Here is a 24,313-nt window from a genome sequence, read left to right on the forward strand (position 1 = left end):
TGTTTTTGTACCTTCATGAACTTCCAGTGTTCAGCGCTGGAAAGTGGAGGAATTATTTCCTCAAGAAGACATTTTTTAATTCCAATTTTATGCGATCTATTTGATTTGTAAGATCAATATTACCAAATCATGTTGTACAAAACTTACATAATACATTAAGTCTCCTGAAATTTGTGACAGCCACCCATCTCATTTAATGTCTGTAATGGTCCCTGTATTCCTGATGAAGGGTTTTTGCCTGAAACATCGATTTTACTGCTCCTCGGATGCTGCCTGAACTGCTGTGCTTTTCCAGTACCACTCTAATCTAGACTCTGGTTTCCAGCATCTGCAGTCTTTGTTTTTACCTAGTTGATTTTAACCCTACTGCGAATCCTCTTGCAAGAATGCCTGCCTTGAAGAAGTTTTCCTCCTCCCTGTATTCCTGATGAAGGAATTTTGCCCGAAATGTCGATTTTACTGCCCATCGGATGCTGCCTGAACTGCTGTGCTTTTCCAGCACCGCTCTAATCTAGACAATGGTCCCAGCAACCTATTGTCAGATGCCACTGCCTGGTCACTGTCTCCTGATGGATAGTGTCACCTTTTCAACCTTGCTGATACTCTGTTGTCAATTTTGGTTCACCTATCCCATAGAGCTCTTTGCAGAGAGACATAGGCTTGGATTTTACAGGGTCTCTACACCCCAGCTGAAATGTTTGGGAGCATTAAAAGCCAATTGATTTAAGTCCATCCCTTGGACTTAAAATGACACGTCTTTCCTTCAGACTCGGGAGCTCCTGCCTCAGGAGTTACCAGCTAATCTGGCGTTGACTGCTACCTCATCAAGATAGTGCCAATGGGAACACTCTGGGGTTGACGAGGCAGACTGCACTTGACTGGGACGTGGGATATGTACAGGGCTGTCACTGTACCATTGTGGGACAGACCAGGGTCGATGTTTGAAAGGCAGAAGGGGAAGAAAATCTGGCAGGTCAGGAATGGCAATGATGAGACTGGGGTTAAGTCTTCTGCGGAGGAGACGCACAGTCAAGCACAAGACATCTGTTAAGGGAATTCTTCCTACTCCTGTCCACTACCAGCCCATGCAGACAGAGGTACCAGGCTGACCATTAGCCTCTCTCTATTGCTGGTTAAATGCCAGGGGCTGTGGAAGGGCCCGATGTGTCCTTTAACAGGCAGGCCATATGCATTAGCAAAAGCCTTCTGCTGCACTTCATTTGCCCCTCCCCCCCAGCTTCACACTTGTTGATATGGTGCAGCCAAGTCCAGGCCAAAATGTCGTCCTCCCTACAAAAGCTATTAATGTTCAGGGTCAGTTCAAAATTCTGAGACTGGAAATGCCTGCGCCAATGAGTTGTTAGAGAACAATTTGACTGAATAGAGTTAAGTTGAATGGCAGCATGGGCTGGAGAGATTGAGTGGATTAATTCTGTTTCTGTATTGAAATACTTAACAAGTGACGTCCAACCTTTGGTGATGCCCGAGCTTTCTCAGCGAGAAGGTGCTGCATTTCATCAGCTGTCCCTCCTTCCATCTGTTTTGCCTGCATCATGAAGTCAGAAGTCGTGAGGTCAAATGGGAATGTTTGCTGATGATTGAACAATGTTCACGCTTTGTTACTCCTCAGATACAATAGAAGCCAATGTCCATTGCAGAAACACCTGGACAACATAAGTGACAATTAATATTCATGCCAAACAAGAACCGGGCAATGACCATCTTCAACAAGTTTGTCACCCCTTGATGTTCAGTGGCACTACCATCAGTGAATCTTCCCTCATCCTGAGAATTACAGTTGACCAGAAAGTGAACAGGACTAGATATGTAAATATGGTAGCCATGAGAACAGGTCAGAGGCTGGGACGTTTACAGCAAGTAACTCATTAGCTCTTTGCCCCACTACCTGTCCATCATTTAGAAGGCACAAACCATGAGTATGGTAGAATACTCTCTGCGTGCATGTAGACACAGGAGCTTGACACCATCACAGCTTGTGTGATTGGCACCCCATCCACCATCTTGAACATTCACTCCCTTTACTGCTAAAGTGCAATAGCAGCAACATGTGCCATGTTTAACATGCACAAACCCACCAAACCTCCTGTGGCAGCACCTTCCAAAACCTGTAACCTCAACCACACAGAAGGACAGGGCAGTAGGTACGTATGAACATCACTACCTAGAAGATCCCCTCCAAGCCATTCACCGTGCTGACTCAGTACTATTTTGTCATTGCTTCACTGTCAATATTCCAGAAACTACTAGCACCACAATTGTTTTGCGGGTGTCCATCGGGACCCAATTTACAACTGTGGTCGCCATCACTTTCTCCAAGGCAGTCAAGGAAGGACAATAGATAGTGGCCCAACCAGTGATGAGTGAAAATAAAATCCACCATCCCTTTGGCTTTTCCTTTTACGTTCCTTCAGAAGCCATCTGTGAAATTATGGCTTTGATAAGCTATCCCCCTCCTCCATCTCCCTTTATATTTGCAGTCATTTCTCCCAGTGAGTGCTTTCTCTTGCGACAAATTCCAGATAAATGTCAGGTGCCATGTGGTTGAACACTTGACCTTCCATGCATTTCCTGGAACAAGTATCTGGTCCCCTGTGTTTTCAATCCTTCTATTCAGTGACTTCTGTTAACATGCAGCTGAGTCAGGAAGCCTTTGATGTTTTCTTTCAAGTGAATTTTAATGTTCTGAGCACAGAAAATGCATTCTACAAAATTATTTCTATCTGTGCACACCCAAATGTTTACCTAAGCATAAACAATATAATTGGATATTTTGATTTGCTTTTCCGTGTGTATTAAATGGTTAATACATCTATTAAAGTGTACAAATTAGAGAAATAATGACACTCTATAATCACCCCTAGTCCTCTGAGCATTGGTTTTATGATTTGTGACCTGTACAGTGTTTCATTTCCTCAGGGCATTAATCCATAGAGATGAGGTTAATTAACATTTTAACATCCTAGTTATGTAAAGGAAGCAAAGTAAGTTGTAATAACCAATGGAGCAATAGAAGGCCCTGTTTATATGATGATAAAAAACTGGTTTCAAGATTCCTTGCTGCATTTTGCTTCAAATAGCAAGTTACTGACAGTTTAGCCCACACTACACCCCGCACCCCCAAAAACAATTGTTTGTAACTGACCAGAGTACATGTTGGAAAATATGCAGGTCTCATTGGGCTGACGGGGTCAGCCTTGGCAGTCATACTGCTCATAGTCTAACTGCCTTCCCTCAATCTACTGTAAGCCAATTCTCCACTGGTCAGCCATTCCAGTATTTCTCCATGAGGCGGCTGCTTTCCAGTTTACTGGCTGTCCAACCTGAAGGATTTGCGAATACCACACTATGGTCATTAAGTGAACCTTGGGTCAGCACCTCCTTGTCTAAATCAGGATAGTGTGTCAGCTTTTTTGATCAACTGTTTAGGTCATCACCACTGAGCCTGCCCTCACTTGGCAAGTGCTTTCCAGTGTCTGGGGTCCCCTCAGTGCTGAGCTATCCCTACCTCACCCTTTCCCCATTCAGAGCCTGGAAGAAAGTTTGGAAAGCAGTGCAACCTCTCAGCTGTAGCCCTAGGATATGCACTTTTCACCAGGGAACCACTGACTGAGGTGTGGGGAGAGAGGTCAGTATTCATGAATCTACAGTGCACGGGAGGCTCAATGAAACCTGGAGTGGGTGGTGGTCGGCATAAGTTGTGCTTTAAGAAGTGGATTTCACTGCAATGGAGTTAAGGAATCTTGAGTGTTACTTCAGAGATTATATTGTAGTACAGAAATAAAAATTGGAAAACAAAGTGCTTCCTGATGTGCAAACAGTGAAATATGACCGTGAGGTCCTTTTGAGTTCTTGAAGATCAAGATGGTCACAGACTGACATCATCCACTGAGCATTCTGTGAAATGCCTGTATGTGGATGGAGCAGACTCTGCTGTGTCACACCACCTAGGGTGGCTGAAGAACTTAGAGACATGCTCAGAAATGTTGACCATTTTGGGGAAGGTGCTGGCTCCAGCCGGAGAGGAGAGGACAATTAAAACAGACCTTTACTCATCAGGTGTCACTCAAAGTAAAGGACTATTTTTGTCTGAATTGTACACCATTTGAGAAGAGTCCCAGGGTGCTTCATTGTCATTGTTTCTACAAAGATTGCACGTCAGTTCACAAAACGCACTCAGTAATAAAATAGTTAGCAGATTAATTTCCTATCCAGTGTCACAACATGCCATAAGTGATTTGATCCATTGTGACTTGCTTTGCTCCACAAAACGTTTGTGAATCATCAATTTGATTGTTTCTTATAACATACCAAGAGGAAATGAAAACTTACTTCATTGGAAAGTGATGTGATGCATTAGGTTTAAGCACCTTGTTTCCCCTCCAAAATGCAAAACTATCCGTTCTTGGACTCATCTACATTCTCACCTGGGATACCCAGTGTCATACCTTGCCTGTAGGCAAGACTGGTATCTTCTATAAATTAATTCTCGTGAGTATTTTTGTGCTGTTGTATGTGTGTATTGTTTTTATTCCAGTTTTTTTATTTTAATATTTTCTTTAATTTTAATTATTTTGCTCTTATAAAAAGAAATTAAAAGTTGGCTTGTATTTAAATAACACTTCTCGCAACCAGCAGATGTCTTGAAATGCTTTACATCTAATGAAGTGCTGCAGTCACTATTTTACTGCAGGAAAGCTATAGCAAATGTCCGCAATCAGCAAGGTGATAATGCCCAGGTGATCTGTTCTGTAGAGTCAATTGAAGGATGAATCTTGGCGAGGAGACATCTAGCATCATAAGATCTCTTATATTCACCTGAGCAGAGGAGTGGGGCCTCAGTTTACCATTCATGGAAAGACAATACCTGCTTAAGACACTGGTGAGACCGCAGTTGTAGTACAGAGGAGACACGATTATCCGAAGGACATGTGCGTGGAATATTGTGTTTGGTTGATTGAATACTGGATAACATAGTTAGCCCAGCATCGGGACCTTGCGGTCTTGTTTGGATAATCTGAAATTCAGTTAATCGCATGCCAGATAATCGAGGTTCCTCTGTATTGTGTGCAGTTTTTGTCACCACTTTACAGGAAAAATGTAATTTCTCTGGAGAGAGTGCAGAGAAAATTGACTAGAATGGTGCCAAGGCTGGAGAATTGTAGCTGCAAGGAGACTCATACAATTATAGAAATGTGTAGCATACAAACAGACCCTTCAGTTCAACTCGTCCATGCTGACCAGATATCCTAACTTAATCGAGGCCCATTTGCCAGCACTTGGCCTATATCCCTCCAAACCCTTCCTTTCATATACCCACCTAGATGTCTTTTAAATGCAGTAATTGTACCAGCCTCCACTACTTTCTCTGGCAGCTCATTCCATACACGCACCACTCTCTACGTGAAAAAGTTGCCCCTTAGGTTCGTTTTGTATCTTTCCCTTCTTACCCTAGACCATTGCCCTTTAGTTCAAGACTCCCTACCCCAAGGAAAAGACTTTGTCTATTTATCGTAGCCATGCTCCTCATGATTTTATAAACCTCCATAAAGTCACCCCTCAGCCTCCAGCGCTCCAGGGAAAACAACCACAACCTATTCAACCTCTCCCTGTAGCTCAAATCCTCCAACCCTGGCAACATCCTTCTAAGACTTTTCTGAACCCTTTCAAGTTTAACAACATCCTCCTGATATGAAGGAGACCAGAATTGCACACAATATTCCAAAAATGGTCTAATCAATGTCCTGTACAGCTGCAACATGACCTCCCAACCCCTAGACTCAATGCTCTGACCAATAAAAGAAAGCATACCAAATTCCTCCTTCACTATCCTATCTACCTGTGACTCTATTTTCAAGGAACTATGAACTTGCACTCCAAGGTCTCTTTGTTCAGCAACACTCCCCTTCCCATTAAGTGTATAAGTCCTGCTCTGATTTGCTTTTCGAAAATGCAGCACCTCGCGTTTATCTAAATTAAACTCCATCTGCCACTTCTCAGCCCATTGGCCAATCTGATCAAGATCCCATTGTGATCTGAGGTAACCCTCTTCACTGTCCACTATGCCTCCAGTTTTGGTGTCATCTGCAAACTTCCTAACTATACCTCCTATGTTCACATCCAAATCATTTTTATACATGATGTAAAGTAGTGGACCCAGCACCAATCTTTGTGGCACTCCACTGGTGACAACTCTTCTCTCTGAAAAGCAACCCTCCTCCACCACCACCCTCTGTCTTCTACTTTCGAGCCAGTTCTGCATCCAAATGGTTAGTTGTTCTTGTATTCCATGAGATCTAACTTTGCTAACCAGTCTCCCATGGGGAACCTTGTCAAACGCCTTACTGAAGTCCATATAGATCACGTGTACCGCTCTGCCCTCATCAATCCTCTTTGTTACTTCATCAAAAAATTCAATCAAGTTCGTGAGACATAATTTCCCATGTACAAACTCATGCTGACTATCCCTAATCATTTCAACTCCCCCTCCCACTCTGCCGAGGACATAGAGGTCCTGGGCCTCCTTCACCGCCGCTCCCTCACCACCAGACGCCTGGAGGACGAACGCCTTATCTTCTGCCTCAGAACACCTCAACCCCAGGGCATCAATGTGGACTTCACCAGTTTCCTCATTTCCCCTTCCCCTACCTCATCCCAGTTCCAAACTTCCAGCTCAGCACTGTCCCTATGACTTGTCCTACCTGCCTAACTTCTTTTCCACCTATCCACTCCACCCTCCTTCCTGACTTATCACCTTCATCACCTCCCCCACTCACCTATTGTACTCTATGCTACTTTCTCCCCACCCCCACGCTCCTCTAGCTTATCTCTCCACGCTTCAGGCTCTCTGCCTTTATTCCTGATGAAGGGCTTTTGCCCGAAACGTCGATTTTACTGCTCCTCGGATGCTGCCTGAACTGCTGTGCTCTTCCAGCACCACTAATCCAAAAACCATGCACCTATTGACAGATTACTGGAAGTGAAATTGTATTTGCTGGAGTGTATATTGATATAATGAACATTTTGCCTTTGTTCATATTGGGTAAGTAGTAAATACCAGTGCCTGAGTGCTGCAGTGCAGGAAGGGAGTTTGCCAGAGGTTGGAATTATTTTTTGTGGAGTGATTTCAGGGAGGAAGGAATGTTATGATACAGAGTGATCTGTGCACTGAGATGATATTTGGCACAAGGTCAGTGGTTACAGTGCACTGCTTCTATTCCCAGAGCCTGCCAATATTATAGTTGGAGTTCAAATTGTTCCCTACGGAAGATGCAATCCGCATAATCCGAGTGTCATTAGCTGATATATTGATCAATCCTCTCTCAGGCACTAGTTGAAAATGTCAATCAAACAATGCCTCCCCCAAACTAGAGTAGCCATACAAGCCTTCTAACGTTCATATTGATTGTACTGTTTTTAAAAACCTGTCACATTTCAAAGCTTGCCAACTGATTAAGGTAGCATCGGGTGTTGCTCGGCCAAATGACAAAACTCTGGCCTCCAATTGACCTGACATTGCAATGATATTTACTTGCGCAGATGCTTTCTAATATTCTGTCTTTTTTTGTTTTGAGTCTGAGCCCTCTTCCTTCCTTTCCCCACACCCTCACCTCTGCATTGTACATTAGGGCACAGTACAGCTACAAATCTTCTCAAAAATCACAATACAGTGTAGTGGCTCGATCTCAATAGAAAACAGTTGAAGAAAATGAAGACAGCCATGAAAGGTAAACTCTGCTAATTGAAGAGATTAAGAATGTACACATTACACCAAAAACATTATTGAATGTCTGCACAGGCAGTATGCAGCTAATGACTGGCAGTGAATATTGAATTAGAGACTGAGAATTTAGTCTTCTTTGAGATTCCGCGAAGATGGAATAAAAGGGAGCAATGTACAAGGAGAAGGAAAGACTCTTGATCCCAAAATTCAGTAAGAGGATGCCCACCATCGTTCAAGTGATTTTCTCCCCATTTTCCTTTTAACTCCCTTTTTGAAGCAACTGATATTGTCCTCCTGAATTACCTCCCCAGCAATCAATATTTTTATATTTTAAACTTTTGTACATTTAGGTATTAAGAACAAGTGAGATGAGTTCTGAGACAGACTGCCCAAAATTGAAAGCTGAAAATGACTCTAATGAGGGAAATATTGGAGTCATAATAAACTTTTCACTGGTGTCTCGGGCATCTGTTAGAGGGGAGTGTTATCCAAATCAGCCCGGAGTTTGATAAGGGTCCCCTTGGGATTGCGTTCATGAAGTTGGTTAGAGCCTGTCAAGAGGTAAAAAGGGAATTAAACTGAAGTTGCAATCATTGTGAAATCTGCTGGGTGTTTCTTCAATCATTCGTTGCTTCACTCAGGTTATGCATATTTTAGGTGAACGACAATGCAATGATAATGTCCATTCATTACCTCTGAAAAGGTGAAAGTTAATTCATGGCAGCTCCAGGAATCTTTGCAAGTTAGCAACACATTCTATAGATGCAGAATGTGCCATTTCTCTGAGTATCCCTGGATTATTTCTCTCTCTCTCTGTCGCTGCCTGATTCCTGGTTACCAGAGGAGCAAACCATAAAGACTGAAAGCATTGGGAGCTTTGTGTAACTGCATTATATCAAACCTTTGCCTCCTTGCCCTTGTGGTTTATTGCTGCATCTGAAGCCCTTGATCCGATTACACACTTGTAATAACTCTTTCTATCCATTATTCTTCATTGTTCCACACAATTGGCAGTGGATTTGGCAATTTTTCTCCCCTCTCACTTGAGTTTAAATGACCATGAGTGTGAGAAAACTGGAGTCCTTTCACAATTTTACACCGAGTCAAGCTCAGAGATGCTCAGCTACAACGTGAATTAAGAGTTCTAGCATCATCTTGGATCATTCACAGTGGCTGCTTTATAAATGGGTTATTCAAAGGCTGGTAGTTCAGTGAAATGAAAGAAAATTTCTCGATCCATTATTTTTAAAATATATTCATAGGTAGAGAGGGCCAGTCAGCCTATTTTATGGCATTTCTTGCTCCTAAATGATTGTAGGATTTTAGTTTCTGCTCTTTCTGGAGGTTGAGGTCTCAGGTGTGAAGAATTTCTTGATTTCAGTTCTCACATCACTATATGCCACGTTTGAATCTGTGTCCCTTGTGCTTTTCCTGTAGTTTAGTTTAAAAGAACAAACAGAATAATTTTCTGCAGTCTCTCAACAATCACATGTCAGAATGAGATCATCTCTCAGGAGGCTCTTTATCAGGCTCTGAAGCCCAAATTTCTCACGTATCCTCCAAATTCTGGGTATCAGTCTTATGTCACATTTTTGCACTGCTTCGAGCATATGAAGGTGACTAGAACTGCACCTAGTATTTAAGATGTGGTCTGTCCAGAGCATTGGTCAGTTTCATTGCTACCTGCTCTGACTTGTTTTCTATCACTTTCACTAATGTCTCTACTTGTTCACACCACACCTTGATTAATGTGTCCAATTCTAGCCATTGAGGTCTAGTTAATTACATCATCATTGTATCTCCCTAGAAGTTGCCAATGTAAGGCAAAATGGCACTGCTCATTTATATCGACAAAGGAACCACTTATCCAGGTGTTGTTCTCACCCGACTGCAATTTCAGGCAGGTCATGCAAACATTCACACCTACAGCAACATTCCGTGGGCTGCCATTGACCGGAAACTGAACTGGACTAGCCATGTCAATACTGTGGTTACAAGAGCAGGTCAGAGGCTAGGAAACATACAGCAAGAAACCTGTCTCTTGACTCCCCAAAACCTGTCCACCATGTACAAGTCATAAGTCAGGAGTGTGTTCGAATACTCCCCACTTGCCTGGATGGGTGCAGCTCCAACAACTTTCAAGAAACTTGGCACCATCCAGGGTAAAGCAACCCACATTTAGAAATGGGCAATAAATTCTGGCTCAGCTCGTGACACCTCGGTCCCATGAATAACTATCTTTAAAAGTATTGCTAAGAAAAGACGCATTTTGTCAAAGTTTTCATCTTGCCTTCATCAGGACAACTTGCGAGAAAACCAAATTAATTGTGAAACAATATTGTTACTGTATGAGAGTAAAGTGGTTGGCAAGTGGACTTGGTAGAGGCACTACCATGGAGAATGTACCAGTTAACGATGCTTGGTGGTGAACTGTCATACCTTTTTAACATTTTAAACAAACCAATTGACTCTGGTTAAGGCATTAACCTGAGAAGTAAACAAGTATGCTTTGTTCATAAATTATAAGTAAGTGCAAAAGATCCAGCCTTTGCAGAAAACTCAGTGGCATTTTGACATTCCTTATTAGAGCTGCAATTCAGTTACACCAAGGAAGGCTTGTTCTAAACATGAAAGGAAACTACTTGCATTCCCAGTAGCTCAAATAGGCCCTAATTGTATTTCAGCAGCAATACCTTAGATGGTGCTCTTCCCCACTGTGCTTTGGCGGCAGCTGACCCAAGCTTTAGTCTGTCACTCAGCACATAGACCTGGACCTTAGAATGTGCCAATCTGCAACACTTGGTCAAGGACAGCCAGCATACCAACATGTTTCAGGCAGTCTAAAGAGCTCCTTTGATTGAGTTGATGGTTCTCCAGGAGTTTCGATGTTTGTCTTGTGTGTATCCTGGGGAAAAGCCCGGAGAGCACAGAGTCCTGCGTCACGGAGCTGTTTGGAATAAACCTCGACAAAAACCATTGCATCTTTCTCTAGACCTACTTTGCAAAAGTTGCAGAAGGAGTTGTGTGATGGTCTCCTCACCACTACAGCCACTTCAAGGATAGAGTGCAATGACAGACAAAGTCTGGGCTTATGTGAAAGATTGACGGATAATGCCCTGCTTGCCACCAGCCAGATTACACCTTGGCGCTTGTGGAAATTTCTGGTGATGAGGCATTCTGCCAAGTGACTTTAACAATCTGCTGGGGGAACTACCCGACAGGATTAACCCTTGCGAGAATGTTACGTGCTGACCGCTCTGTGGTGGACTTGTGGCCAAAAGTGTTTTCCTTTGCCACTCTGTTGCATTAAAATAGACATAGTGCCTGTTGCATTAAAATAGACATAGTTCTTGCTATCTGCAAAGATTGGCACCTTTTATATTAATATATGTAGCTTCAGCACACGCAAATGTATCGACTGTGAACCTACCTTACACTGCTTGGTAGCTTAGTAGATGTTCACATCTCTAAGTACAAAATGCCTATGAAGCCCTTTTAGATAGTTCCACCACCTTCAGTTGCTTCTGATTTAGATATGTCCTCCTTTTGTCTTCTTGTTAACTCTGCATTCATTTACATGTACAGGTTATACTCAAAGCAGTGCTTAACCCTAATCCCAAAATCAGTCTGGTGATATTCCTGTCCCTTTATCATTGACCTTGCCATTGTCCACACCAGCCATTCCTGTTGAAGTCTTTCCAGAACCAGTTCAGTTCCAGATGATGCCCTATGGACACATTCAGGCAACTCGATCTGTGCTCTGCCCGTATATGGAAATAGCACAGGCTAATCCTGTAGAATCACACCTCACGGGGCTGAATGCTGCAGCTCACTGGGTGACATTTAATGCCTTTCAGTGAATGTTCTGCATGGCTGTCACTATTCCCAGACAAACTGAGATCAGACAAAAACAAAACCAAACGAATCCTAATTTAACATGCTAAAACATCATTACTTAGAAAGATTCCCACTATAATATTCGTAGCAGCTGACAGAAAATTCCTGGCTGTAATGTAAAGTCAGTCAAGACTCCTTAACAGAATTAATTCACTTTTGCAAGCTTTGACATTGCTTCTGATTACAGTCTACTTGCTCTGTTCCTTGCTCTCTCTCTCTCTTTGTATTGTCCTTTATTCCATTAGTAATAGTCAGCAGTTTCAGCTGTTTAGAAATCAGATAAGCAGTCAAGAACGAGAAAGGACAATTTGATCTATCGAAAGCTCATCTGTCCACTAGCTGTCAGTCTGAGGCACCCTTCCAATTCTATTTTCAACCTCTTTGTGCCTTTGTTTTTGATTCCGTGGAGATTATTAACAGAACTGGGATTTTCGTCCTTAGAGCAGAAAAGGTGGTGGGCGGTGGGGGAGCAGCGATCTGGATTTAGTAGAAATGTTCAAAATCATGAAAGATTTTGATTGAATTGATGAGAAAATTCTTTCCATTTGCAGATGGGTTCGCCAGACACGGACTTTAGATAAATGGTAAAAGTCAGCTGATGAGAATTTATTTTACTCTGGTTCTGATCTGGAATTTATTGCAGGCAAAAATGGTCGAAGCAGATTCAGTACTAACTTCTGACAGGAACTAGATAAATACTTGTTGGAGAGATATTAACTGGGCTAAAGGGCAAGAGCTAAGGAATGAGATGATGGTATGCTCACGGGGCCAGCATAAACACTGTGGGATGAACAGTCTCCTTGCGGATGGATCATTCTTTGATTCTATTTAGAAAGATTATTCTGTCTGGGCATAAGAGATTTAGTATTGCAGATTTAGTTTTCATTAATAATTGTTGTGTTTCTTTTATTCCTGTGATGCAATGTTTCTAACTAAAGGCGGCAATTTGTAAGTGCAAAATCCCTCCTGCATTCATTGGATTCGATCAGCTATCTGCCATTACATTCAAAAGTCTTTGGATTTTCAGCCTTTTTGGCTGCAGTGTCGAGGTTGGAAGATGACAGGAATGGGGATATTATGGAATAGATTCCCACTTTGGATGGAACCAGAAAGTTAATGATTGGAATTCCCCCAGCTGCCACAGGATCAAGAACAAGGCAAGAACTGATAAGGGATAGTCAGCTTGGCTTTGTGTGTGGGAAATCATGTCTCACGAACTTGATTGAGTTTTTTTGAAGAAGTACTGAAGAGGATTGATGAGAGCAGAGCAGTAGACATGATCTGTATGGACTTCAGTAAGGCATTCGACAAGGTTCCTCATGTGAGATTGGTTAACAAGATTAGATCTCATGGAATACAGGGAGAACTAGCCATTTGGATACAGAACTGGTTCAAAGGTAGAAGTCAGAGGGTGGTGGTGGAGGGTTGTTTTTCAGACTGGAGGCCCGTCAGCAGTGGACTGCCACAAGGATCAATGATGGGTCTGCTACTTTGCGTCTTTTATATCATTGATTTTGGATGTGAATATAGGAGGTATGGTTAGTAAGTTTGCAGATGACAGTAAAATTGGAGGTGTAGTGGACAGCAAAGATTACCTCAGAGTACAACGGGCCAATGGGCTGAGGCAGATGGAGTTTAATTTAGATAAATGCAAGTTGCTGCAATTTAGATAAGTAAATCAGAGCTGTAGTCATACACTTAATGGTAAGGCCCTGGGGAGTATTGCTGAACAAGGACACCTTGGGGTGCGGGTCCATGGCTCGTTGAAAGTAGAGTCGCAGGTAGATAGGATAGTGAAGAAGGCGTTTGGTATGCTTTCCTTTATTGGTCAGAGTATTGAGTATAGGAGTTGGGAGGTCATGTTGCGGCTGTGCAGGACATTGGTTAGGCCACTTTTGGAATATTGTGTGCAATTCTGGTCTATCAGAAGGATGTTGTGAAACTTGAAAGGGTTCAGAAAAGATTTACAAGGATGTTGCCAGGGTTGCAGGATTTGTGCTGTTGGGAGAGGCTGAATAGGCTGAGGCTGGAGAGTCGGAGGCTAAGGGGTGACCTTACAGAGGTTTGTAAAACCATGAGGGGTATGATTAGGATAGATAGACTAAGTCTTTTCCCTGGGGCGGAGGAGTCCTGAACTAGAGGGCATAGGTTTAGGGTGAGGGGGCAGGATATAAAAGAGACCTAAGGGGCAACTTTTTCATGCAAAGGGTGTTGTATGTAATGAGCTGCCAAAGGAAGTGGTGGAGCCTGGTCATTGCAGCATTTTAAAGGCATCTGGATGGGGATATGAGTAGGAAGGGTTTAGAGAGGTGTGGGCCAAATGCTGGCAAATGGGACTAGATTAGATTCGGATATGTGGTTGGCATGGACGAGTTGGACTGAAGAGTCTGTTTCCGTGCTGTACATCTTTATGACTGTATGTGGAACAAAGATAATTTGATTCATGGTTAATGAAAACCTATAAGTTTGGAGCTTTATTGAAATCTGCAAAGCAGCAGGTGAGAGGTCATAAAGATCGTAGATAATGAGACCCGAGCCAAGTAGTTGAACACTGATAACTACACATTGATGTGGAGGTTTGTCCAAGTATGTTCTGTCAAAAGCAGAGGACAAATTCAGTCTATTCAATTATGCCTTATTGATCTACTTTCAAACATTCTTTATTTTTTTCATTGGATGTGAGCCTCACTGCTAAAACCATTATTTGTTGCCCAACCCTCATTGCACTGAACTGAGTATCTTCCTCAGTCGTTTCATTGGGCAGTTAAAAGTCAACAAACTCACTGTGGGTCTGGAGTCACATATAGGTCAGTTGTGGTAAGGATGGCAATCAAATGTGTTTCCACCTCAATCAATGACTGTTTCATGGTCACCATTACTGAGACTGGAAATGTAGTCCCGTTTTATTAACAGGACCGTGATGGGATTTGAACTTGTGTCCTGGACCTCTGCATTATGAATCCAGTGACATTGCCACTTTGCCACTATCTCCCCAGTCATCTGCAAACTGATGAAATAGGTTGTCAACAAGGGACTGTTACTCAGGGCCACTCAGCTTCTCATCTCATTATAACCTTGGCCCAAACACGGACAAAAGAGCTTAACTCCAGAATTGAATTGAGTGTGACAGCCATTTATATCAAGTTTGGCATCAATAAATCCTAGCAAAACGTGAGTGGTTGGGAACCAGGGGAATCTAGACGTTTCTAGCCATGAAGATGATGGTTTGGTTGCTCGCCATCTCAGCCACGGGACATCACTGGAACAGTTCCTCAGTGTAGTGCCCTTTTTGAAAAAAAGAGGACAGCTATGAGTCAACTACATTGCTATGGGTCTGGATTCACGTATAGGTCACGCTGTATAAGAATGCCAGATTTCCATCTGTGGGAGCAGGGGGGGAAGATTACAATCTTTAACTTGTTGATTCCATCCAAAACCAGAACTCTGTCCATGCAATATCCCGATCTTTTTGTCTTCCAAAATAAGAGTTCAAACACAATTGGATCCAGATGCCATATAGACTACACATTCTGTGGGAAATCAAACCCACCAAGACTCTGCCCTATTGATAGGTCTGCTGAGACTTTGTTACCCTGCATTCATACTGTATAGGAGAATAGTCCTCTCAGCCTAATTCTTCAGGATCGTATTACCTTGTTGACATAAGTTTAGAATTAACAACATCAATTTCCAAATTTGGCCTGTCATGACACAAAGACATCTGTGTCAGACTCCTGCACATTGACTACAGTTCCGCCGGTAATGCCATTATCCCATCTAGACTGATCTCAAAACTCCGTGAACTTGGTCTTGGCTCCGCCCTCTGCAAAGAGATCCTCAGCTTTCTGACCCACAGACTACAATCAATGAAGATAGGTAACTGCACTATCTCCACAGTAATACCCACCACGGATGTGTTCTCAGCCACCTACTGTAGTCCATGTCCACCCACGACTGTTGCCAAATTCCAAATGAACATCATCTACAACTTTGCCGATGGCACCATTGTGGTAGGACAGATATCAGACAATGATGAGCCAAAATACCGAAGGGAGATAAAGGGCTTGGTGGTGCAATGAGAACAACCTCTCTCTCAATGTCGGCAAAACAGGAGAACTGACCATTGACTTCAGACAGAAAGCAGAACCACGTGCCTCCATGTGCATCAATGGAACTGAGGTTGAGAGGGTAGAATGCATCAAGTTCCTTGGAGTGACAATAACTGAAAACCTATCCTGGACTTCCCACGTAGATGCGATCGTCAACAAGGCACAACAACGCCTCTACCTCAGGCTGCTCAGGAAATTTGGCATGTCCATAAGGACCCTCACTCACTTGTACAGATGCACCATTGAAAGCATACATACTGTCTGGGTACATAACAGCCAGGTACGGCAATTTCTCTCCCCAGGACTGTAAGAAACAACAGCGCAGACCGTCACGGAAGCCAACCTTCCATCTATGGCCTCCATTCACATGCCTCGCTGCTACAGAAAGTCTGCCAACATCATTAAAGACCCATCGAACCAATGATCTCCTCCAACCTCTTGTGTCAGGCAGAAGATACAAGATACGCTGCTCCTTGGATGCTGCCTGAACTGCTGTGCTCTTCCAGCACCACTAATCCAGAATCTGGTTTCCAGCATCTGCAGTCATTGTTTTTACCTAGAAGATCCAGCAGGTTCAGGAACAGCTTCTTCCCGGCCGTTACTAGAGTGATGATGAATGGATTCTGTTGCCTCAAATAATGCTAATCTTGTTAACGTTGATCTTGCCTAGCGCATGCCGTGTGCAATGTAACCTATATGCCTCTAAGTCTTTTTCATTTGTACATCCTTGCTTACTCTGATCTGCCTGTGCTGCTCATAAACAAAACTTTTCATTGTACTTTGGGACACATGACAATAAATCAATGAAAAAGTTTTTTATGGTAGTTTTTAATACAGGTGTCAATCTTTAGAGATCATTTGCTTCATTCTCTGAACCAATGTTCAGTTTTTAGGAGTCAGCGCACCTTTCAGAGCATGCTCACCTCAGAGTCAGAAAGTCCTGGGTTAAATCCAGATACATAGTCTAGACTGACAATGCATTGTAATACTGGGGAAGTGCTATACTGTGAAAGGTGCTGCCTTTAAAATCAGATATAAACAGTGCTAGGTTATGTCTCAAAGTCAGTATGCCTTTAAGAAACAAACTCATGATATCGCCATTACATCACAGAATGAGAGCTGAGGGTATGAAGATGTCAGACTCCATTTTAGCTTTGATCGCTTGAAGCATAACACTCAACTGGAAACATGTTCTTCTGTTGTCGTCTAATAGCTTAATATTAGCCCAGATGCTTATGTGAATTGTGGAATGCTAGAATCCCTACAGTGCAGAATGAGTTAAAAATCACATGACACCAATTTATAGTCCGACAGGTTTATTTGGAAGCACTAGCTTTCAGAGCGCTGCTCCTTCAGGTAGTTCATCACAGCTACCGATGAAGGAGCGGCGCTCCGAAAGCTGGTGCTTCTAAGTAAACCTGTTGGACTATAATCTGGTGTCGTGTGATTTTTAACTTTGTCCACCCCAGTCCAACACCGGCTCCTCGTGTGCAGAAAGAGGTCATCAGCCCTTTTGAGTCTGCACCAGCCCACCAAAGAATATCCCACTGCAACCTCGCACTTACCATGGTTAATCCACCTAGCTAAGGAATGCACTGTTTGCATACAATAATTGGTTATAATAAATGTATGTTGGATTCTGCAAAACTATAATATCCATGTCTAATATTTCTGAATCAGCCTGTTCACATGTCTGGGTAGGATTAAAGGAATTCATCCACTTTTCTGAGCTTTGGGCACTGGTTAAATTAGCAGGAATAGCTCAAGAAAATCTGCTCCTGTTTAGTAAGGAATGAAGGGCTGAGAGATTGGGGTAATCCAGTGACCTCTGCTTTCCCATAAGAACGTATCCTTGGCCATCTATTTGTCTATTTTTGACTGCCCTTGGAAATATCTTCCAAAAGGGCAGTACTAGCTTTCACATGTACAATGGCAACTCTCAGCTGTAACTCATTATCACTCTTGACTCTCTACTGATACTAATTTGTCAGATTGATTATCTGACATCCAATACTGGATGAGCAGAAATATCTTCCAATTAGAATTTGGGAAACTGTTGTATCAGTCTTAATCCCCATTCACTAGCTATCAAACAGATTACTCCAAACTTTGGTGTCATATTTGATTTCCAATGAAGTTCTACTCACACATCCAGGCCATCACTAAGTCCATCTATTTTCACCTCTCTAACAACTCTCAGCTTGGCCCCTGTCTGAGCTCATCTGCTATTAGACCTCTAATTCATCCCTTTGATACCTCTGGGCCAGGCTATTTCAACAAAGCTGGCTGGTTTTCCACATACTACCCTCCTTAAACTTGAGATCTGATGACCTTACGCACTCCAAATCCTGTTCACTAATCACCTTGTTCTCACTAACCTACATTGTACAGGTTGACCCACGTCTGAATTTCAAAATTTTCATTCTTGCTTTCAGATACCTCCATGGCCTTGTCGTTCCCCTCTTTAATTTCCTCCAGCACTATAAATATCCAAGGTATTTGTTTTCATTATTGTATCTCTTGCGCACCTCTGACTATATGCTTTATGATGCTCTAGTGAAGCATTTTGGAGTAGTTCTATTAAAATACATTGAAGGCACTATAAAACTCTAAATGAAAATAACTTCAGAGCCTAATTCCATCCGTGTAGGTTTTTCAACCCCCCCCCCACACACACACACACACACCCGATTCTGTTATGACATGGGATGCTTTGAGCACAGTCACCCATTCCCACATGGTCCTAAGCCCATTATCACATAATATGGGTTGCAATCAGCGTAGTTCACCCACTTTCTCACTCTTGGCTCTTATTAATACTTATTCAGCCTTTCTTCTGTCCTGGCCTACTATCCATAACGCCCTTGTTTATTACCCCTTTCACGTCTCTCTCTCTCTGGGCTCTGTTGCCACTTACTGGGTGACTGCTTTGCAGAACATCTCCAGTCTGTGCACAAGCCTGACTCTGACCTCCCTGTAGCTGGTCATTTTAACACAGCGTCCTCTTCGCATGCCTACTGGTCTGTCCTCGGCATGCAGCAATGCTCCAGTAAATCACAGTGCAAATTGGAGGAACAACATCTCATTTTTCAGATTTGGCACTTTACAACCTTCTGACCTTAATATTGAGTTCAACACATTCAGATTGTGAACTCACTCCCATTTCTTCCCTTTCTTTCAGCTTTACTTGTTGCATCCTCTGTCACCATGAACTCTCTCGCCTCCCCCCTACTCCAGTGGGACCATCTCTTTTGTTTCCCAGTTTGGCAGCAAAACACACTATTGTTCTGCCATTCTACATTCCAATCGCTTAATCTGCACTATCAGCACCCTTTCTCCCCCACGCTATTGTAAAAATGCTGCCCCTCCCCCCACACACACACACACACTTCATGATGAAGAGTCATCAAGACCTAAAACATTAGCTCGCTCGCTCTCCACAGATGCTGGCTGACCCACTGTGATTTCCAGCATTTTTTGTTTTTCGTCTGCACATATCCATTCACCTCTCCTCTCCGCTCTCCACTTTGGCTTCAGCATAAATGCCATTTCTTTCAAGGCACTAGGAGCTCTGATGAAGAGTCTCAGGGCGTGAAATATTAACTCTACTTCCTTACCATAGATGCTGCTAGACCTGCTGAGTTTCTCCAGCAATTTCAATTTTGTCTTTGAAATTCCTAGTTGCTGTTACAAATACAGGGAAGGTCCAGCGAGAGTAAGGGATGAAATTCCAGAACTTAAGGCACAGGCTGAAGAAAGCATGGTGGATTGAGAAAAGGCCCAAATTGGACAGACGCAGATATTGTCGAGTCATAAGGAGGTGAGAAATGTAAGCTAGACTTGGACATTTGGTCCCTCAAGTTTTAACCACCAGTCAGCAACGTATTGGCTGTTCATCTAACTTGTCTCCGCCTGCCCACACTGTTCCCAGATCCCCTAATTTCCTGGGTTGGCAGAGGTTGTGGAGGTACAAGGTTCAAATGACAAAGATAAGAATGTTGAATTTGAGCTGTTCCTGGACCAGGAGGCAGCATTGCTTGGTGAGAAGCAAGTTACAATTCTGCTCTGTTTAAACTTGAAATGTGTTTATCCCTCAGGAAAGTTATAGATGGGAAAAAAAGGAATCAATCATTTTGAAGCTTTCTGAATGTGTTTTGTTGAAACCCAAGGCCAGTGTTGTAGCTGCAGTATATAAATTGGTTTCAGGTTTTAATGTATCTGCTGTCTAATTTCTTGGGGGCTGACTGCACTGGAGTGTGCTGATGTAATTACGACAGCTAACCCGCCTGAGTGATGATATCCTGCTTGCCATGTTATAACGGGAGGTGAATGTTTCTTATCAGGAGCCGGCACATTTGAACGTAAAGATGGGATTTGACCCCTGGCATCTGTCAAAAGCAGACAGGAAACAAATCACATTTGCATTTAAATGTACAGCCTGTTGCTAATTCAGTGTGTGTTGGAATCTGGATCCCTATTTGCAGCCCAAGAGTTGGCTAAACAAGTGTGCACTTTATTTTGACCTACCTTTGGCCCGATTTCCTGCCTCATTCTGTGTTGCAGACTTGCCCATGAGGTAGTCCCTCAGAATTTTGTGCTGATTCTGTCTTTAACTGATGTGCACAGTTCCTTTCCAGCTGGGCCCAATATTTGCGTTCAAAATCTAGGTCCCTGAAATGCATTACAATCTGTGCAATTGAATGTTGCAGAATGTCTCCACGTATTACAGCCGGTTGTGTTCAAATTATTCTCTGAAATGGTGCAGTGGTTAAATCCAGATCATAGGATAGGAGATCACTCCGAGTGGGTTAGCTGCTGTCCTTTAGACTGGGGTTGTACAATTGATCACAGTGTCCTGCAAGGCCGGTTGAGCATTGACCCTGTGCAGTGAAATACCATACTGACATTGCACTTGGGCCAGTTATCAGAGAGCTGCTAGTGTCACACAAAGTGCTGTAAAAGTGACACTGTGTAATGACAAAAAGCTCAACATCTGAAATAAATACATGCCGAGGGTGGTGTGTCGATGGAATGAGCTGACAAAGTTGGTGGTGGAGGCTGGTACAATCACAACATTTAGAAAACATCTGTATGGGTATATGAATAGGAAGAGTTTAGAGGGATATGGGTTAAATGCTAATAAATGGGACTAGATTAATTTAGGATATCTGATCGGCATGGAAGAGTTGGACCGAAAGGTCTGTTTCAGCGCTGCATATCTCAATGACTCTGTAAAAGATGCTGAAAATACTCAGCATTTTGGGCAACATCTGTGGACAGAGAAACATCGAGTTAACATTTCAGGTCTGTGACGTTTTACCAGAATGTTGGTGTGAAATATGGGAACTAAATATGGAACCAGAGAAACTGCAATCATTTTACATGTTGTGCAAGAAAGATAAAACAGTTATTAAGATATATAATTGCTGGACTCAGTACTGAGGCTTGTAAATTGACAAATGGAAAGAGGAGCCACTATTCCTGAGGTCAGGAGAATCACTGACAAATTGTCTACTGCCTGAAGCCCAACAATAATGTCTGTGCAGTAATTGGATGATGGTGTTTGGAAGCAAGGCTAGCCAGCTGCTTATTTGTATCTTCAGGTCCAGCTCAGCCAAGCAAACCTGGCTGGGTTACAGAGCTTCTCTTCACTTCTGCTCTTGCTGCCTGTCACCTCCTCAGCTCCAAGCTAAACCTCAAGCCATGTTTCCTGCTGTTGACAGTACCCCAGTAACTTTAGTTTCATTCACTGACTGGCAACTTGACTCTCTGCAGAAAAGAGAAACCGGGAGAGGAGATGTGGTAGAAAGACACCAGGGATGAGGGGCTTCAGTTACCCGGAGAGACTGGGAGTGTCCTCTTTGGAGCAAAAAAACTGAGGGGGCATCTAAGAATTTAAGGGTTTTGATTGAACTAGTAGGAAAAAATTGACAGCGAAGTGCCAAACAGATTACACAGATTTAAAGAAAGTTGGAGAAGGGAGCAAGATGAGAGATGCAAAGAAATATATTATGCAGTGAGTTGTTCTGATCTGGAATGCGCTGCTTGGTAGGGTGTGGAACTGGATTCAGCAGTAATTTGAAAATTAGGGGAATTGGTTTGAAAATAAGAAAGTTTGCGGGACTATGGGAAAGAGCAAGGTAGTGGGACAAATTAGTTAGTTCTTTGTTAAAGCCAGCATAGGCATGATGTGCAGAATACTCCCTCCTGCAGTGCTGTATCATTCTACAATTAAGCTGATTTGAAACTATCTGCAGCTCAATCCCATCAAACCAGTCAAGTTGAAGTAAGCTCACGTTTTTGCTGAATGCACTGCTCTCCCTCACCATCTGCTGTTTCCAATGTCAGAACACAGAAATAATTTTCTATTCAGATGAACAAATATCGTGAACCCATCTGGTTATGGACATGTGTACAGAATTCATCCTCTCCAATAGGAGCAGCATAAATATCTGCTCCAGTGACCTTGTAAATAGAGCCAGTTGGCTAAGAGCTATGGACAGCAATTCCCAATTAAAGTCCCTGGCACAGAACTCTCCCTTGGGATAGGGACAATGTTGGACATTACACCTGCCTTCAGTCTCTTTGTGACTGACAGATTTAAAATAGAAGGTCATGCTCGGGAAGCATGGACCAAAAGCAGAAGTCGTGGAAAGTTAATCCTTTAGGGAACATTTGAAGCCAATAATCTGTTGTGGAGAAAGATTTGCTGTTGGTTAGGGCCCCTGGCCCAATCCTTTTTGTGTAAACTATGCTTCTACCACCACAGGTTACTTAGGGTTTGAGGTGTGTGTAGTTACTGCGCAACAATGTATTTAACATGTTAGCTGTGCAAAAAGGGATCATATTGTAAGGTTGAGTGAAATAGGAGTTGATGGGAAGGGTGAGGGCAGTAACAAATTAAAAATACTATACATGAATGCACTAAACATTAGAAATAAGATGGATGAGCTTGAGGCTCTTTTGGAAATTGGCAGATATGATATTATGGGGATAACTGAGACATGGCTTCAAGTGGACGGGGCCTGGGAAATGAATATTCAAGGCTACACGTGCTATCGTAAGGACAGACTGACGGGCAGAGGGGGTGGGCTGGCCATGTTGGTAAGGGATGATATTCAGCCCCTTGCGCGGGGGGACCTAGAATCACGGGATGCAGATTCAGTGTGGATAGAGCTGAGAAATTCAACGGGTAAAAAGACCCTCTTGGGAGTTATCTATAGGCCCCCAAACAGGCCTCCAGTTTGGATGTCGGATGTAAGTTAAATCAGGAGCTGAAATTGGCCTGTCAGGGACCTCAAAGTGAAGGAGCCATTGGGAATAGTGACCATAATACAATAAGCTTCAATCTGCAATTTGAGAGGGAGAGAGTACAATTGGAAGTGACAATATTTCTGTTGAATAAAGGGAACTATGGAGCTATGAGGGTGGAGCTGGCCAAAGTTCAATGGTGCAATACCTTAGCAGGGATGACAGTGGAGGAACAATGGCGGATATTTCTGTGTATAATGCAGAAGATGCAGGATCAGTTCATTCCAAAAAGGAAGAAAGATCCTAGGAGGAGGCATGGGTGGCCGTGGCTGACGAGGGAAGTTAAGAAACATATAAAGTTAAAAGAGAAAAAGTATAACATAGCAAAGATAAGGGGAAAACGGAGGACTGGGAAGCTTTTGAAGAACAACAGAGGATTACTAAGAAGGAAATATGCAGAGAAAAAATGAGGTACGAAGGTAAACTGGCCAAAAATATAAAGGAGGCTAGTAAAAGCTTTTTTAGGTATGTGAAAGGCAAAAAAATGGTTAAGACTAAAATTTGGCCCTTGAAACCAAACAGGGGAATATATTACGGGGAACAAAGAAATGGCAGAAGAGTTGAATTGGTACTTCAGATCTGTGTTCACTGGGGAAGACACAAGCAATCTCCCTGAGGTAACAGTGGCTGAAGGACCTGAACTTAAGAGAATTTATATTTGCCAGGAATTGGTGTTGGAGAGACTGTTAGGTCTATAGGTTGATAAGTCCCCAGGGCCTGATGGTCTACATCCCAGGGTACTGAAGGAGGTGGCTCGAGAAATCGTGGATGCGTTGGTGATTTATTTTCCAGAGTTCGATAGATTCAGGATCAGTTCCTGCGGATTGGAGGGTGGCTAATGTTCCACTTTTTAAGAAAGGTGGGAGAGAGAAAGCAGGAAATTATAGACCAGTTAGTCTGACCTCAGTGGTGGTGGAGATGCTGGAGTCTATTATAAAGGATGAAATTATAACACATCTGGATAGTAGTAACAGGATAGGTCAGAGTCAGCATGGATTTATGAAGGGGAAATCATGCTTGACTAATCTTCTGGAATTTTTTGAGGATGTAACTCTGAAGATGGACGAGGGAGATCCAGTAGATGTAGTGTACCTGGACTTTCAGAAAGCTTTTGATAAAGTCCCACAAAATTAGGGCGCATGGAATTGGGGGCAAAGTACTAACTTGGATTGAAAATTGGTTGGCTGACAGGAAACAAAGAGTAGTGATAAACAGCTCCATTTCGGAATGGCAAGCAGTGACCAGTGGGGTACCG

General features: G+C 42.9%; 1 protein-coding gene across 7 annotated transcripts in view; it reads left to right on the forward strand.

Moving 5' to 3' along the window:
* The window catches only part of LOC122556787 (serine/threonine-protein phosphatase 2A 55 kDa regulatory subunit B beta isoform), a 564,274-nt gene that overhangs the window by 448,159 nt on the left and 91,802 nt on the right, over positions 1–24,313 (forward strand). The window contains exon 3 of one of the 7 annotated variants that reach the window (XM_043703957.1): positions 18,183–18,242. The exons of 5 other annotated variants lie outside the window; for them this stretch is intronic. In XM_043703957.1, coding sequence (XP_043559892.1) covers positions 18,183–18,242 — 60 coding nt within the window. Of the gene's footprint in view, positions 1–7,711; positions 7,746–18,182; positions 18,243–24,313 lie in introns of those variants that run through there. One more of the 7 variants, XM_043703963.1, reaches the window with a different exon arrangement.

The sequence above is a fragment of the Chiloscyllium plagiosum genome, chromosome 14 (assembly GCF_004010195.1).
Source record: "Chiloscyllium plagiosum isolate BGI_BamShark_2017 chromosome 14, ASM401019v2, whole genome shotgun sequence".
NCBI lineage: Eukaryota > Metazoa > Chordata > Chondrichthyes > Orectolobiformes > Hemiscylliidae > Chiloscyllium > Chiloscyllium plagiosum.